Consider the following 18700-nt stretch of genomic DNA (forward strand, 5'->3'; position numbering starts at 1 on the left):
GCAAGCCATTGACAAATAAGTTGATGATACAAGGATATCTACAGTCTCGTTTAAGGTCAACATTTGGCAAATTTTCACCTTCCTTGCTTATACAATCTGTCGATAAATCAAATGTTCACTGATTTTCTTCTTACAAATTGTTTAAACACTAAATTATCTACGATGTTTTCGTTTGCCCGATCATGACAATGAGCACATTTCTGATGTGACCGGTCGACGTGTAATTCTTACCTCCCACATGGCACCTGATCGCACTTCTGTTTTTAGAGGTCCTTCTTTGCTCTGCTTATAATTTGTATTGTTTAAATGGACTTTTGAAAATGAACACTATTCATTATCTTTACATTTCAATAAATTTGAATTTTCTCTGTTAAGTTACTAATTGATTTTGCTGCTTTCTCAGAACTTTAATTTATATCAATGAAAAATGTAGAGATAACAAACAGTGATCGACCTCAAAAAGCCTAGAAAAACTTCTTGTAATCATCTACCGCCTTGATTTTTTATCTGAAATGCAAATTTTTCCTAACGAATAAACGTCACTGCTTATCCCAGTATCTATTTAATATTTTTATTGAACTGAAATAAATGAAAATGAAATCCGCGTGCAATTTAAGATACCCAGGAGAACAATTATTTTTTGTTGAAAATTGTCGATTCAGTTTCGGTAAGCACATATATCGATTTCATAAGCAACTTAATAAGGACACTTCGTCAAACCTTTTAAAATTTACTGATCGTTGCCTGTTCCGTCCTATGAATTTTTAACATTTTATTAAAGGACTTCCCTGAATTGATCTTCTGGAACGATAAAATTGTGGAACGATAAAATTGTCAGTTTGTGCGTCCTTTATAAATGCCGTAGAAACCATGCATTGACTTTCTTCAACATCATATGTTACTCAGTTAGTGGTAGCAATATGTTAATATTTTTTTAGCATCAGACACCAAAATGAATATTAAATTAAGGTCAGACGAAACTTCCCCAATAACCTATTTTTTTTTTATTTGTGTCACAGGATCTCATTGTTTTAAAATTTGTGACAAAAGAAAAAAAAACAAACTATGCTTTTTTTAATTGTTTATCAAGTAGCATTCTGTTGTATTGAAATAGTTAAAAAAAAATGAAAAACTTAATTTAAAAAATATGAAATACATTGAGAGAATTCATAATCAGGAGATGAAAAAGAGTAGAAGAACGCAGTGAAGTTTGAAGACGAAAGACATGCCTTGCTAAATAGAAAAAATGGGACACCATCTGCATCTTAATTGATGCATTACAATTCAAACTTCGCCACAATGCTAATTCACCATATATTAAACCAGTTTTTCATAAAAAGGATTATAAAAAACAAAAGATGCCTACCGCTATAATCTGCAGGTTTTCTACTCTTTTCATTGATTTTAATCGACTGTTGAAAGCCACTGACCCAACACAGTTTGTCCGTAATTTCCACATTTAATTCCCCATATACTGTGATGACTTTGAATATGAATCGAAACAACATCATTATACACCTAATGGGTCATGATTTTCAGAATTTTGGAATCATTATAAAACAAATGTTTTAGAGTTATAATTCTTTTACTTCCACAATAATCTTGAAATCTCAATATTTGATTCAAAATCACTTTTTACCTTTCATTCAAAGGAAAAGAATAATAGTCAATTTGTTAATTTAATTAATTAATGGGTAATGTTTCTTAAATTAAGACGGACTACTGGCCAGTTGGTAATGCCCAAAACAATATTATATACCGTTGTCATAGACATATTTTTTTCGGCAAGAAAATAGATTCCTTTTTCTTTGGCGTTCGTCAATTTGCGTTTCACATTGTATTAACGGGCATGTCACAAAGCATTCTATTACATTTTTATCTTGCATTCTTGTCTTCATCAATACACCGTATTGTACAATACTTTGTTTAACTTTAGGGGGTCAGTTTGCATAATATGATTTCAAAGATTTTATGCGTTCTATAGAAGTTTTTTCTAGTTTCTTCTGACCCTCTAACTATGTATAATTTTGTTTTTTGTCATTTAGATGAATAAATGACTGTTTTCTTTCATTTTCAATGCCGCTTTTATGTTTTTTCTAGTCCATCAAAACATCTAGCGCAGTTGACTTTGCTTCTTAATTATGAAAATAACAAAGGAACATAAAAAAAATTAGTGTTTTAAGCAAATTTGGGAAAAAAGAATTGATTTGAGCTTTTGTAATAAAAGGTTGTATATTATGAATTATAAATTTTAAGTTTTACATCAGGTATAACTATATACATGTAAAAGGTAAAGATAACAAACTGTGATCGATCTAAAAAAAAATCCATAAACAATACGAATATATGAAGAGGGCATAATACACGGACTCCTGGATATTTCATGGAAGGGATAACACAGCCATCAGAGAAAAAGTTGTTATTATGCATGTACATGGACTAACTTCAAATGGATTACGCATTGGGTTTTTTTTTATAAACATACAAAAATGTTGTAATTCACACACTCTTAAAATGCCTTTCTTTCTTCGCTTTTGATTTATCATGTATTTCTGTGGTCTTTAGATAAATCTTACATGATTTTAATAACAAGACAAATACTTGTAATTCACATGCACGTAAAACATCGTTTCCTTCTTCACACTGAATCACGAGTGGGACATGCCTCCCTTTACGTCCAGAAGAACACAGAAAGGGTATACTGTTTCCAGGAGAAGCACGTCCATTAAAGAAACAATGGTAATTTTCGTCAACACTAGACTTAATGAGTAAATCATGAAGTGTACGTCCTTATCAAAAGCATAGAATTGATATTATTTGCAAAAGAGCTAATGTTTAAAAAAAAACTTTTTCCGCATAATTGTTTAAAAAATCTTGGAACAGAATCATAGAAAAAATCTACAATACTTTTTAGAAGATTGATTTGTTTTTACAGATACAGGCGATAAATACTAAAATAAATGTGATGCAAAATAATACCGTTAAAAAAATGAAAAATTAGAGTACCGAATATTCCTTGCTTGAAAGTAGAATTGAAAGTAGAATGCTAAAAAGTGGAAACCACATTTGGGTAACTTTAAATTCTTGTTGATTCTATGAATAATCTTTTGCTGATTTCAAAGGATAAAAATACTTTCATTGGATGTCTGGTTGATTGATTTGTAGTTTAAGTTCCTTGATAAATTACAGAGATGAAAAGCTTCAAATTTAGACCTTTACTAGGAACTCGGAACCATTGAGCAGCGAGGGCTCTATAGCTGACAACGCCCCTGTTTTGAAGGTTTCATACAAAAGACCAACAACATTCATTTTAAAGTTCCAAGCGCCTCCAACTGGTTTATTGAATATCTGAACTGAAAAAAATTATCATAATAATGAGAGTCTTCCTTATTGTAAAACTAGAACTTAAATAGCATCCACTATGATTTGGAAGTCTGCCTTTTCCATGAACTGAATTCCTTGTTTGAGTATGCAGTGGATAGACTGCTTTTCCAAAATGTTACTTTATTCAAAGCGTTTGACGCGTATTGGATAGCTATTTTTGCTGGTTTATTGACAACAACTACAAAACACACAAACACAAAATTATTTCTTGAAAAGAATGAATCAGTAGTCTACTTAAAGTAGTAGTTTAAGTAGTAAGAATGTAACATAAATTAATTAAACATGTCATGTTAAACAAATTGACAGGAAATTCAATTCAAGGACATTAATGATATTGGGAAAAAAGTTGATAAAATCAATTTGTTTAAACATTTCCTTGATTGAATCAATGAGGTCAAGAAAATTGGTATTGCCATACTTAGCCATAAATTCGAAACATCAGATGATAGATAGATAGATAGATAGATAGATAGATAGATAGATAGATAGATAGATAGATAAATAAGGTTTAATGGATCCCAAGTTGCTGGTATTTCTTAAAGAAACTGACAACTTAAAAAATAGTTTCATACTTGATAAACTGTTCATTATTCTTGATTTAAGCCATATGGAAAAAATAAGTAACAAATACGATTAATGAACAAAATATGAATGTGAATATTCATTTCGTCAGTCCCCAATTTTAGTTTTGATGGAAATTTCTAGAGAGCCGTGGCATCGGAGCAAATTTACAAAAAGGAAGGAAAGAAGAATGTAAGAGAGCAAAAGAGAAATTTAAAACAACAAAGTTAATTTGTTACTTGGCATGAAAACAATTGTATAGCATTTGACAAGACCATAAATAGTGAATATATTTGTATTTAGATATGTCGACGACGTAATATCAATTAACAATAGTTACTTCCATTCATTTCGACTTAATACCACAGAGTCTGACAGATCTGTTTCATATTTGGTTATTTTATCAGAAAAAGACGTCAATAGTAACTTAAAACAAGTCTTTATGATAAACGTGATGACTTCAACTTTTCTATCGTCCTCTTCCCTTACTTATGTAGCAATATACCCTTACCAATGCATACGGGGTTTAAGTCTCTTAGTTGATTCGATATGCGAGAGCATGCTCCATGTACGAAAAATTTCTAAAATGAGGCAAGCTATTGACAAAATTCGGATTTCCAATGTTTTGGCAGGAGCATCACTGAAGAGACAGAATTTATCGAAATGGGCATTTGGTCCATCAAAACTGGTACCGTATAAAATTTACAAACAAGTTGAGGATACAAGGATATCAACAGTCTTCTTTAAAGTCATCATTTCAAAAGTTCTGTGGTCGATTTAATGACCTTGTTACAATACAATCTATCAATTAGTCGAATGCTGACTGGCGTTTTTCAAACTAATTGTTCGTCATTATATAAACACTATATTTTCTACGATATTTTCTTTTGTCCGATCATGACAATGAGAATACAGCGGGTGTGACCAGTTGACAGGGGATTTTTACTTCTCCATGGCACCTGATTCCACCTTTGGCGTCTTTTTTTTTTTTTTAGAGATCTGTGTTTTCTCTGCTCCCGATTTGTATAGTTTCAATTGACTTTTGAGCTCGTTATCTTCATATTTCATGAATACAAAATAAAGTTGTTTAAAAGAAAAAAGAAAATATCATATTATGACTTATGCTATTGTTCAAATATGTGCATTCACGCATCCCAAGTTTTCAGATTTCTTTCTCAGTTATATTCATTGACATGTTTACACTATATATTCCTGTGAATTCAAAATAAAAGAGACCACAGGATGGACCATATCTGTTTCCTATTTGAATGTTTTACTGACTATAGCCAAACATAACGACTTAAGTTTTTCCATTCCATCGTCAATTCCCGAATTTATGCACCAGTATACCAACATCACCTGCAGAAACAGGCTACAGACATAGGTTGATTTTAGAGAGCTCTCAGCAATTAAGAGTCAGCATTTTACAATTCTATGGTTGATATAATGACCTTGTTTGCAGTTCAACGTATGATTGGGTCGTATTGTTGTCCGGCGTTATTGGGTCGTATTGTTGTCCGGCGTTATTGGGTCGTATTGTTGTCCGGCGTTGTTTGTGTTTTTTAAATACTTATTTGACTACGGATTATATTCCGTTTACCTCATAAATACAGAGGCTCTTGGCGGGGGGATCAAGAGATGATGCTTAAACATCCTCCGGTCATTACATAAGGGGATATTTTTTGTCGTATACTTTATTAATTTTTAGCTTTATAATTTATAAGTTTATTTGAAAACTCAGCTTTTTCTTGTTTTTCCATGTTTCTGAACAAAAGCACTATTCAATATTTCGTTTATATAGCATATATTGGATACATATTTGACTCTTTTTTCAATGGATGGCATTGTCCTTTTAAATCACTTGTGTTTCCTTTCGATTTTTTCTTTAGAGTGGATACGTGTATGCAATTGTAAAGTGCCTCGGTTTTTGATTGAAATTTAAAATGACCTTAAACGCCCACTTTATTTCAAGGACAGGCAGCTTTTATACTTTTAATGTAAGATTTATTTTTTTTTTTTTTACATATATTGATGGATTTAAAATAATGGATAAAACAACAAAAGAAATTTGAAGTGAATGAAACTTACAATTTAATTTTCTACTGCAACTTTTAAAAATTGTGTCTACATTTTCTTAGATAATATAAAAGTTCTTGTGTTATCCTTACAATTTGAGATTACTTCTTTTTTTTTTATAAACGCACAAATATTTGCACTTCACACAGATTTAAAGTTTCTTCTTTCCCCTCTTTGCTCTGGATCATAAGTGTGACGATCCTCCCTCTACTTCCGGAAGAACAGAGAAAAAGTATAAGATCTCCAGTAAGAGCAGGGCCTTCGAAGGAACAACAGTAGTTCTCATCCACAGTAATGAGTAAATCATGCAGCCTATTCCCTTGTACAAAAGCATGGATTTAATTTTATATTAAAAGAACTATATTTTGTTAGTGTATAATTGTTAAAATGTCTTTCTAATAGAGGTGCAAGATAAGTATTAGATTTATAGACTAATGAGTAAATCATGCAGTTTTATTCCTGGTAAAAGCATGGATTTCATTTCATATGTGAAAAAACTTATTGATTGTTTGCTGTACTATTGTGAAAACATCTTTCTGCTAGAGGTACAAGATTACTATTAGATTTATGCTAAGGCCTAATTTGGAAAATGTCCATTTAAGAGAAATCAATTATTTTTGGTAGATGATTGGATCTTATGCAGATAAATTTGTACCAGCTTATGGGTATATCGATTAAATGTAATATATATAATCTGAATACACGTCAATCTATAATCTCAATTATATATAGGGGTTTAGGCAATAAAGATAAAATATGAACATAATATAAAGTCAACAATTTCTTAATATTTAAATTGTATGTATGCATCACCATTTACAACCGAAAAAAGTCCAAAATACATACAATCAATGGATTCATTACTTCTGTTTTTAGAATGTATCCTTAAAATAAAAGTATTTTACTTTCATTCACTTACCAAATGAATCTTGCCTGTTGTAGACTAGAACTTCAACAACATCAAAGGTGTTCTGCAAGTCTATCTTGATCCACGGATTGATTTCTTTTTTTGTGTGAGCAGTAGACAGTCCGTTCTCACAAACAGTGACGTTGTCCACAGCGTTTGATGCGTGATGATATCTGGGGTCATACAACGATATGATACTTGCTGGCTTATTTACTGCAACTGCAAAAGAAAGATGTGAATTTCGTGCCCTCATTTGATAGAAATATGTTCTTTAGAGAGACCTGTTCTTCGTTTTTCGAGTACATGAGTATGTTCTTCATTTTTCTCTGATGCACAGGACAATAATTTCATCGTAATTTCCGTAGAACAGAATAATTTTAATAAAAATTAAAACTTCTTTTTTTCAAATGTCAATTTGTTGTTATTTCTCTGGAAGTCATTGGATATTTTTATTTTGTAACAACAAGAACAGATTTCTGTTATCATGGAAAAGAAGACAAAAATAAAAGATAAATAAGAACACATTGAATTATTCAGAAAAGTCTCCTTCTCTCCTTTTTATAATAGTTAATAATATCAAAATTTATGAATAAAAAGAATTGTAAAGAAACTTACAACACAAGAACTTACCATTAATTTTATCAATATTTTCCTTCTCTACCTAAATAAGAGGTATTAAAATAAAGTGATCAGAATTAGTTATGATTTTAAAAAAAGTTTGAAATCATCAAACTTTTCAAAACAACAACATCAAACAGTAAAGACTTTTCAAGACTTTATATAAACATATCCTAAGATAAAAAAAGACCAGAATTTTTGACATCATAGACAATTTATTCTTCTATTAAAATAGAGTAAAATTTGATTGAAAGTTACAAAATTACTTTCTTAAAATCATTCTGAATCTACATATATGTTATCTGCAGTTGACATTTCATTACTCTGATATATCATTGTAAACTTTGTAGACTAGGTCGTCCAACGATCTGAAAGTTATGTTAAGGGTGTATTATGTTATGTGCAAAGTTAAGATATAAGATGATTGGGATTGATTGATTGATTGTTTGTTGTTTTACGTCCCTCTCGAGAATTTTTCACTCATATGGAGACGCCACCACTTGCCGGTGGAGGGCTATAAATTTTGACCTATACTCGGCACTCAGGGATCTTTTTCGTGCCAGCACCTACTGCGACACGGGACCTCGGTTTATACGGTCTCATCCGAAGGACCGGTCTCCACGTCCCGCAGTGGGATTCGAACCCGCGATGTAAGGATCAACTCCTTACTCCGCGACTCTAGAGCAGACACTCTAACCACTGCACCACGCGGGCGACAAGATGATTGGGATAAGCAAGTAAAAGATTTTTTTAAGTGTTGCACTTAACTTTCATTGGAGTCAGTGGTATTCACTGTCTGTCTGAGAGATAGTACAAGGAAAGTTCCTTAGACTTGTTATGATATTACTTGAGTTCGAAATACTTATGACCTTTAACCTACATACTTATTTGAGGGTATAGTCCTTTCTGCAACTTAATTTCTATTAAAGCACAGCCATTACACAACGATCCTAGACAAGATTTGTCTAACAACAAAGCTTTATGATAAACGTGATTACTTTAACTTTTCAATCGTCAATTTCCGTTATTTATGCAGCAATATACCTTCATCACCTGCATATGGGGTATATATTTCTCAGTTGATTCGATATGCAAGCACATGCTCTACGTATGAACACTTTCTAACACGAGGTAAGTCATTGACAAACAAGTTGATGAAACAAAATTATCAACAGTTCGATTAAAGTCATAATAACGTAAGTTCTCTGGTCGTTACAAAGACCTCGTCAGCAAATTCAATCTATCATTAAGTTATATGCTGACTGACTCTTTCAATAATTATTATTAGGCCATTATTTACACATTGAATTGTTAGGGATATTTCCCGATTATGACAAGGAACACACGGCAGGTGTGACCGGTCGGCAGGGGATGCTCACTCCTCCATGGCACCTGATCCCAACTCTTACGTTTTTTGAGGGTCGGGTTTGCTCTGCTTCCGATTTGTATTGTTTTAATGGACCTTGAGCTTGAATACCGTTTGTTATCTTCACAATAACAAGTACCGGTATAATAATTACTCAGCTATACAGGAGAAATTATAAATCTCAAACCTCAGTCTTCAATTAAAGTATTAATATTTAAATTGTATTAATTTAACCATCATAATTTTCCAAAAATTGGAAATGGGCAATTTTTAACAGTGGAGAGAAGTGATTTTTTTTTTACTTTAGTGTATTCAAAATACCATAATTTCTAATATCAGAGCAATCCAAAAATACATATGGCGGAATTTTAACATCTAATCTTACAAATTTAAGAGGAAAGAAAACCTTCAAATATCTGAATTGAACTAACGTCTTCATTTTTAGAAGCAGTTGCCATAAACTAATATCATATTCTATCTTTTTTAGTTTGAGTTTAAATACTTCAAACAACCTGTCAATATAAACACGCACCATTCTGAGATACCTGCATGTGTTCAAATTATTGTTAGTCCTTTCTTGTCCGAGTTTCTTCCAGGCACAGCATGCTCTGCATTGGTAAAGATCCTCCCTAATTTTACAGATCTCGAACCCGATACATTGACGAATGTCCTTACATCTGTAAGTACACTTTGTTGCGGCTGTAATAAAGCTTTCTCCTTGAGTAGTAAACAAAATCTCCAGCTGACTGGACAAAGATCCTAGAAATTCATCAATCAAATGTTTTTGGACTATTTGGGCATTAGAGTAATAAGCCATAGCTGCTACAGAAAGACACATCCATCTGTAACTCATCATTAAAGAGGACATGTTCTTCTTTCAAAATTTAAATGGCTGAAAGAAGACTTGCTTAAGCTTCTTTAGAACTTCTGAAGACCAATCTCTAAACCTGTTTTATTCCTTATTGTAAACAGTTACTTCGTTTTGCTTCTAAGGACATAGAAAACCGAACTCTAAGAAGAGCAGGCAGAAAAGATCATTTTTATTGTCATTATATAACCCCCTTTGATTGATTGATATTGTTTAACGCCGAGTCGGCAATATTTCAGCCATATATCGGCGGTAACCCCCTTTGAAAACCCCCTTTGAAAATCTAAATCAATATAAGTATTCGTTATCAAAATCTATAGCTTATTTTGTAAGATCAAATATTTATTAACTTTCGGACTATAATGATTAATTTGAATTAGAAAAGATTTTTTTACTGAAGATGACAAATTAAAAATGCTACAAACAATGATTTATGTGCTCATTTGATATCTACGACCTAGTGCAATACATGAAACTCATCTGTTTTATAATAGAATTTTTCAATATCTTATTTCTTACTTTTTTAAATCTTAAAATAATTAGTTTCCAAAACAACAAAAAAAGATACATCTGGAAAGGAAGACATACTTTTTCCTTATTAAATTTGCTTCTTTGTTTTTTTGTTTTTGTTTGTTGTTTTTTTTTTTTATCATTCTCATCTGGTCGACTTTGGAAATAAAATAGGATTTCTGAGCATACCCTGCATAAAAAGATAATTTATGCATTTGTGATATTCTATTCAGTAAGAATATCTTTTACATTGATGTCTGTGCCAAGTTTGTTCAATAGAATTGAAATATAAACCACGAGTATATATACAAAAATCGGAGCAATGCACAATTAATCACGAATGTTATTAGCATATTATTTTAATTTGTATATACAAGACGCACGGTCCATACTTTCAACGTTTGCATTAGTGACACTGCAAAGTTTGTGCGATAATACTAGTATTTTATTAATTTTGAAATAGACCGTGATTAATAAATAAATAAAAATCATAAAAATGTACAATATTTTATGAATGTTGTCAGCCTAAATACTTTGTATATACAAGATTGATACATTGATTGTATGTTGTTTTACGTCACATTCGAGAATTTTCACTCATATAAACAGGCCAAAGTGTACCGTGAAGGGCTACACATTTAGAACTATAAAGTTTCTCAGGCGCTAGGCACTCAAGGCCATTGAGTAGTGAGGATTCTTGATCGTGCCAGCGCCTACCGTGAATTTGGACCACTGGTTTTAAGGTCTCATTTGAAAAACCCGTGACTTTCACTTTAATGCCGGGCGCTTGGCAAAGAAACAACTACTCCCTATATGTTAACGTCTTAGGCTTGATGCGGCGTTGGGAACGAGAATCGAACCCGAAACTTCCAATCACAAGTTTTAATAAATTGTGGAATATATTCAGTAAAACATTGAGCACATAGTTTCAAGAATATTATACCGGTATGCTCCAATTGATAATCATAAGGACATATATATATATATATATATATATATATATATATATATATATATATATATATATATATATATATATATATATATATATATATATATATATATATATATTTATTTATTTATTTATTTATTTATTTATAGCCAGAGCAGGAATCATATAATGAAGAACAAAATATTTCTTTGAATGAAAACGTTATTGCTATTTATTTCAATTTAAATTTAAGTAATGTATTGTTCAATACGTTCTATTTCTTTACGATAATAAGAAGATCGGTTGACAGTATTGCACTAGACACGATTGCCACATATCCACTATGATCTGCAACAACTGAGAATTATTGAGTTGGTGTGTTGCTGCATATGGCTCAGAGTTACGCTTAAAACTTGAGTTCACTGCACTGAAATAGAAAGTTTTTGACGGATACGAATTTCCTTTTGATTGCATTACATATGTATTAATATACTTTATATACTTACAAGCATGGCACACAGAATAAAAATAGAAATATATTTTCCAAACATGGTCCCACTGGGGAGCATAACAAAAGTACGATTAGCATAATACATGAGGACACAGCAACATGTAGAAAAAAATCATAATATAGTACTTTTAACCGAAGCGGACGTGGAGAATAATTTGAATAGTTCCCCTTTCACCGATGAAGTTATAGATTATAGTATTTAAGGTGGTATTGGTAAATTTAGCAAATATATTGATTTATTACATGTATAAGATTAAATAATCACTAGCTTTCTGACTGGCTGAGATAAAATATGAAGATAACGAAAAGTATTCAATCTCGAAAGTCCAATGAAACGGATTAAATTTGGAGCAGAGCAAACACGGACCTCAAAATTTAGAGGTGGGATCAGGTGCCATGAGCATCCCTGCCGACAGGTCACACCCGCCGTGCGCTCCTTGTCATGATCGGGGAAAAAACGGAAAAATGTGTAGACAGTCCAGTGTACAAATAATGGCCTAACAATCAGTATGAAGAACGTCAGTCAGTATTTGTCTCAATGATAGGCTGTATGTGCTGACAAGGTCATTGTATCGACCGTAAAACTTGCAAAAAGATGACATCAGACGAGACTGCCGATATCCTTGTTTCATCAACTTGTTTGTCAATAGCTTGCCTCCTTTTAGAAATTGTTCATACGTAGAGCATGCTCTTGAGCATCGAATCAACTGAGAGACATAAACCCAATATGCAGGTGATAAAGGCAATTGCTACATAAGTAAGTAATATATATATATATATATATATATATATATATATATATATATATATATATATATATATATATATATATATATATATATATATATATATATATTACTTACTATATATATATATAGTAAGTAATATATATATATATATATATATATATATATATATATATATATATATATATATATATATATATATATATATATATATATATATATATATATATATATATATATATATATATATATATATATATATATATATATATATATATATATATATATATATATATATCACAATCACGGTGGAAAGCTTATAAACCACTTGACTGAGTTTTTATCAACTTTACCTTCAATCAGCATTATGATTTATGGCACCATTCTTTGAGATATTGCAGCTGTAAAACCATTATAAGAGTATGAATGGTTGAATGAGAATCGTTTTAGCTCGAGTTTGCTTTTTTACTTTGTTTGCTCTCAAGGACGATTAAATTTAATAATACAAAATGATCCAATTTTTCAGAAGTACAAAAAAAAGGTTTCTTTTTATGATTTTTATGAACATAAATATCCATTATCAGAATTTGCATCTACTTTTGTGAGTTTTTTTTTAAGCTCTTTAACATCAATGATTATTTTCTATTATGCATTTGAAGGATACATATATTTTTTCTACCATTAGTAAAGATTGAAAATGCTTATATAAATGTTTTTAGTTTTTTCTTATTAATACCATCTAGTATAAATCCGTCATAGAATATTCGCTTTTATGTTTCTTTTACTTTTTGCTATTTTCTTTTTGATCATTTTCCATAATTTAGATTGCAAAACTACGAGAAAACTACTTGTAATTTGAAAAAATGGCATATCATTCCTTCCATGATGAATTATTTTTTTATCCAATTTCATTTAATCTTGTCTACCCTTGAAATCAAATGGTATTTCTAGATATACCGTACATCATCTTATAGTTTGTAGATTTTGGATTTTTGTTTAATTACTGGCTTTGCGAAGCATGGAATGTGTGCAAAAAATACCATCCACATACAGATTATTTGTTCTTTATCAGTTAGAAAAACATATGTTGAAGGAATTACTTCCTTCTGTCCATAGCATTTTGTCCACTCACATGAAACATAATAAAACACGAGATAAAAGTACTGAAGAAATGATTATAATTCATCTACTATGCTTGTTTTATTTCTTTAAAAATTTCTAAATAACTATCAGAAAAATACACTAACTTTTTAAAAGAAGGCTTTATTTTAAAAGACTTAAAATGCATGTATTTTTTTTTTAAATACATCCAAATTAAATACAAGTCCTGAATGTCCAATGATGTAGATTTAAAAAGCAAAAGAGCCTAATTCATTTGAAACTATAAGATTTTTCTGCATACGAAATTATAACAATAATTTGAATGAAAAACTTATCTTTCTGATATTATATCCACACACAAATACAAAATAAAACTTCTTATCCTATGAAATACAGAGCAATACATTCAATTTTCATTTTATACAGTAATTTGTAACGAGATATGGTAATATGGGGGTGTTTCTTTTCAGATCTTTTGATGAAGAACCACTTGCCCGAAAAGACGAAACTTATAATATATATATATTTTCTGATATACTAGTAGTGTAGATTCCAATTTGTTCAAATTATATCACAATGGTGGAAAAAAAGTTTTATGCAGTAATATGTAACTATTCGCAGGCTGTGTGAGTTTTTATCATTTTATTTACCCTTAGGTTAGGTTTTGCCTTAAATTGTGAAAGACAATTTACACAAAACATTATAAATTGGGTGGGAGGGAAGTCTTCTGTTATAAGAACAAAGCCAAGTCAGTCATATTTATGTCGAAGTATTCCCATGATATGTTCATTCAAGTTTGGAATGTTATGACCCCTTTAGACTATGGTGGGGCAACAATATTGGGTCATATTTTCTATGTGAACAAAAGAGGGAAAACAATCTTTGGAGGTAAAATATCGGGACTAGAGTGAATCGGGTGATTCTTGTGGTCCTTTTATTCTCCATTCATCATTGAATACTCATGAAAGTTAATATATGTGATCAATTTAACAGAAAATTCATATATTTCTAACACCTTGTGATTTTTCTTTCATTTTCCTTAATAAGGTTATGTGATAAGGTAACGTATAAGGCTATTTTTGTATGTTTTTTTAAATTTGACTATCAATTATTGTAGTTTCGCCAAATCCATGATGTAAACAAATTCATTCTATATAATATTCACTGTATAAAGTAGTTTTCAAAAAAAATGTATTTTATGATCCAGTCTTCTATAGTCTGTCCCACGGTACCAAGGACCTCACTTTTCGCCTCATATCTCAAAATGTATAAATACCTTGGTCTTCAAATTAGGTTCGATCTATAGATCATTTTTTTTCCAAACTTCCTCCATTTATCCGAACCCTCGAGTTCAACCAGTGTATTGACACAGCGGCAAATTCAAAGTCTACGGGGATTTAACATGGTAAACTCGTCCATTAGCGTCGAGATTACGGGGCAGGAAACCAGTTTATTGAGGGAGTAGTCGTTCTTTCCAAATTAAAATTACAAAAAATCCTAAAAATCCAACGAAAGTAATTCAGTGTGATTTGGTAAATAATATAAGTATGTTTTTGCATTCAAATATATTTTGACGAGTTTTCTCATAAAATGAGAGAAAATAATCCGAATTCAATGCAGTACAAGTTGTGGATATTGAGGTCACGCATTTCCTCTAGAAACGGATGTCGACATGGTCTGGACTCCGGTGCAAGAATGTGTTATTTACAGCTTCACTTGTTGAAAATGTAGCAAGATGGTAAGTTGTCGTCCTTTTCTTTATTTTATACCATATATACACCCAAGAAAGAACTGTTTCAAATGCAAAGAATAAGTCAGAATGTTCGCTTAAAGTGCCCCATAACATGTTACATGTCAAAGAAAAAAAAACAAAAACGAAAACTGACATTTTTATCAACTTATTTCAAATCATAAAACTATAAGAAGAAGAAAAAAAAGAAAGCGTAGAAATACACCTTTTAATTATAATGACAATGCCTTTTTTTTAATTACAAGCTAGTAGTTTTTTATTTATTCATTTAAATGCATGATCATGTATAGGTCGATCTACTTTCACTTTGAACACTTCATGCATTTGGCTGATCCATAAAAAGCAAAATTTTACATTTTTGTGAAGTGTCAGCACCTTGACGAATCACTTTACAGTTTTTTTTATATATAACAAATATTTTTGACACTCAAGATTTTTTTGTGAACTTTTTAGTTTTAATTTTACAGGACAGATCGAGTTATAATTAAGGGTATTCTGTGTTTTATCGAACAGTGCTATGGGATATTGCTAGGTTGTAGGTATAAAATATATAAATAAATGCTACATGTTGATCGATGCAGTCCAGATTTTACTATATTTTAAGAGTTAACTTATCTACTGCATATTTTGCCCAAGATTAAAAATCAACATAATTTATCCACTAAAATACTTGCATTGATAAAATTGCATGAAAATCAAAAGATGTTATATTTCACTTCTAGGCACAAGTGCATATGGTAAATACCATATAACGATTATTTGCATTATATTGCATTACAGACATACTAATGCTAAATTTGTAGCATTAATTACATATATCAGAGATTCACATTACCGGTATCTGATTTACAGCTACTGTTCTACATTTTTTAATATTTTGTTGGGGGAGGGGGTGCTTAAGGTTACACATTAAATGCACTTAATGCAGTGTTTCTCATTTTAAAAATGTTGAGTAAAAAAAATTTCCCACCTAAATAAACAATGCATTTATTTATCTATCTTTATTTGACATAATCCAAAGAATTTTTTTCCACTATTTGATAAACATTGTTATTATTATTAATGTCTAATATCCTGAAAATATTCTGTAACTTTTAAATAAAGGACAATCAGTTGGTGAATGAATCTTTAACACAATTCATGTCTCACATTATACAAATTCTCTCATGTGATTTTTTTGTCTTTCCGTGTTTACAGTTTTATATATAATTCACTTTCGATTCTGTGATTATGTTCAATTTACTGTATAATAATTTTCTAGTTTTAAACTTTTCAAAAAAAAGTTTTTTTTATTTCAAGACATTTTTTATTGTCGAAATATGTTCTAAGTTTACCTGACATACAACCCTTGAGACTTCTATTTACTAAAACACTAAGTATCTTTTAAAAAAAAATCATCTTTCATAATTTCTTTTACATGTAGATGTTTCTTTAAAGTTATTAGTTTTATTATTTACATCCCCCATAGTAGACCCATTTTGTTCAAACACCACAAAAAGAAAATCAAGCAAAAAATCCATAATAACCAAAATTAATACATCTGATCATGTAATTTAAGGACCCTCTATACACCAATGAAAAATGTTTTTAAGGCTCTGAGAAAATTATATCATATTAAGATATAAATACATGTATGGAGTTTATCTAATTATAATAGTATTTAATTTTCAACATAGGGTACCTGCCATTTATCCCCAGGAAAAATATTCAAAGACAATGAATTGTTGGTGAACTGAAAACACCGTTGCTTACTTGAATGGCAAAAATTCATGCAAATAAGGCGTTCAATTAATTCAACTAGCCCAAATGAAATGTTTAGAATTTTTTAATTGATTACAAATTGAATAACAAATTTAGATTTCAATTTATTTCATATTAGATTTAAGGGCAGATCACTTTAACTGCAAAAAATACCATGGAATTGAAACTCTTTAGTGTGCAATGTATAGAGGGTTCTTAAGTATGAACAGTATTCTAGCACAATAAATAAAACGTCAAGGTCAAAACACTAACATAATAAAGGTCAAAAAGCAGAGATCATTTAAATTGTAAATGGGCACATCACTGATCTGGTTTGTGTCCCTTTTCCAGTTTATTCATGTTATTCAAGACTATTTGAAGGACTAATTATTGATTAATGAATTGTAATAAAGAAGCAACATTTACATTGTTATGACTTTATTAACTATAAAAAAATATTTTGAAGGTATTAATTAATTGGAATACATTGTTGTGATGAGCAGACATCAAGATTAGAAGGCTCACATGCATGTAGAGGACAATCCACTCAAATTTTCAGAATAAAGTGTTCTTCTGGATGGTCTGGGCAGTAAGTATATAAACATGTATATGAATATAAAAGAAAATGTCTTTTTTTGTCTGAAGTGTATACTTGGCCCCTGTATCTGAAATTAAAAAATCATCATGTATTTTTCATATGTACAGAAAGAATTCATGATATCATGATACTTATACAAATGAAATCATCTGAATTTTCATTATTCTTTAATTTCACTTTACAGAGAATCTTCATGACATTTGGTATGTTAATATGTGTATTATTGTCATCTTTTTCAGGCCCAAAGACTAGTCTAAACCAAAGATTACCAGGTAGTTTGCCCAGTAGTGATCACTTGATGAGCCAGACACAAATTGAAGTGTTAGTGATATAATGGAAAGAAAAATACTCACTTTCTAATCCATTCGTAGATGTTGTTTCTCTCCTCGGCTTCATGTTTATTACGTCCAATACGAGTCATGACTTCTTTTGTACCAATTGACATTCAAACCATGGATACCAGCAGCACTAAGCATTTCTTCTTCAGTCTCATGAATATCTATAAGATAATCTTAATAAATATAGGATAGACAATTCATTTACCTCTTGGAATATTTTTCAAATTAACTTAAAATGCTGAAAACAGTTCAAACAAAATTACAATTAACATAGTTATGTTGAGTGGTTTTACCCTGTTATTTCACTAATTTAAGATTTAAGTAATTTGAGATTTGATATTTTTACAGCTTTTTATTCAAGTTTTATAACAATTTTCACAGTATGAATTTGATTTGCAAAGCTGAAGTTGTAAATTATGATACTTGGTGTCTTGAACACTGATATATCTCAAATATCCATGGATATGTCAAAGTGATTTGGAAGTCCCAACTACTAAGGGTACTTTGATATTCTTGAAGTATTTTACTCTTGATATCTTGAATACTTGGATATCTCGGAAGTTTTTATCAGTCCCATAGTAGGATAACGAGGTTTGACAACAAAGTTTGACTAATTAATATTATTAATATAAACACGTATGATGACCTCTTTTTTTTTTGGCTTGTCAAGCTTAAACTGAAAATGTTTGGTCCCC

At 30.5% G+C, this 18700-nt stretch overlaps 1 protein-coding gene and 1 long non-coding RNA gene across 2 annotated transcripts; one reads left to right on the forward strand and one right to left on the reverse strand.

The window, feature by feature from the left end:
* Positions 1-3207: 3207 nt before the first annotated feature.
* On the reverse strand, positions 3208-9729 carry LOC133194477 (uncharacterized). Its single transcript, XM_061330428.1, has 4 exons — positions 9445-9729; positions 7559-7589; positions 6941-7147; positions 3208-3353 (listed from the first exon to the last, which is right to left on the reverse strand). Exons 1-4 carry the CDS (start codon positions 9727-9729, stop codon positions 3208-3210), a joined length of 669 nt encoding a protein of 222 aa, XP_061186412.1.
* Positions 9730-15229: 5500 nt separating this feature from the next.
* On the forward strand, positions 15230-18293 carry LOC133194386 (uncharacterized). The gene is made up of 3 exons (XR_009722070.1): positions 15230-15317; positions 17536-17658; positions 17907-18293. It is a non-coding gene; the product is annotated as an uncharacterized LOC133194386 (long non-coding RNA).
* Positions 18294-18700: the final 407 nt, after the last annotated feature.

The sequence above is a fragment of the Saccostrea echinata genome, unplaced genomic scaffold (genome assembly GCF_033153115.1).
Source record: "Saccostrea echinata isolate AGI-Se365-2 ecotype Australia unplaced genomic scaffold, CSIRO_AGI_Sech_v1 ptg000029l, whole genome shotgun sequence".
NCBI classification, from domain to species: domain Eukaryota; kingdom Metazoa; phylum Mollusca; class Bivalvia; order Ostreida; family Ostreidae; genus Saccostrea; species Saccostrea echinata.

What these genes read in the sequence shown, in the direction of transcription:
- LOC133194477 (XM_061330428.1), bottom strand. Translation starts at nt 9,729, where the DNA reads ATGGCTTATTACTCTAATGCCCAAATAGTCCAAAAACATTTGATTGAT. An exon ending in AAATATTGATAAAATTAATG is followed by an intron (nt 7,148 to 7,558) that starts GTAAGTTCTTGT and finishes TTTCTTTTGCAG; the next exon opens with TTGCAGTAAATAAGCCAGCA. An exon ending in CAACAGGCAAGATTCATTTG is followed by an intron (nt 3,354 to 6,940) that starts GTAAGTGAATGA and finishes AATTTTTTTCAG; the next exon opens with TTCAGATATTCAATAAACCA.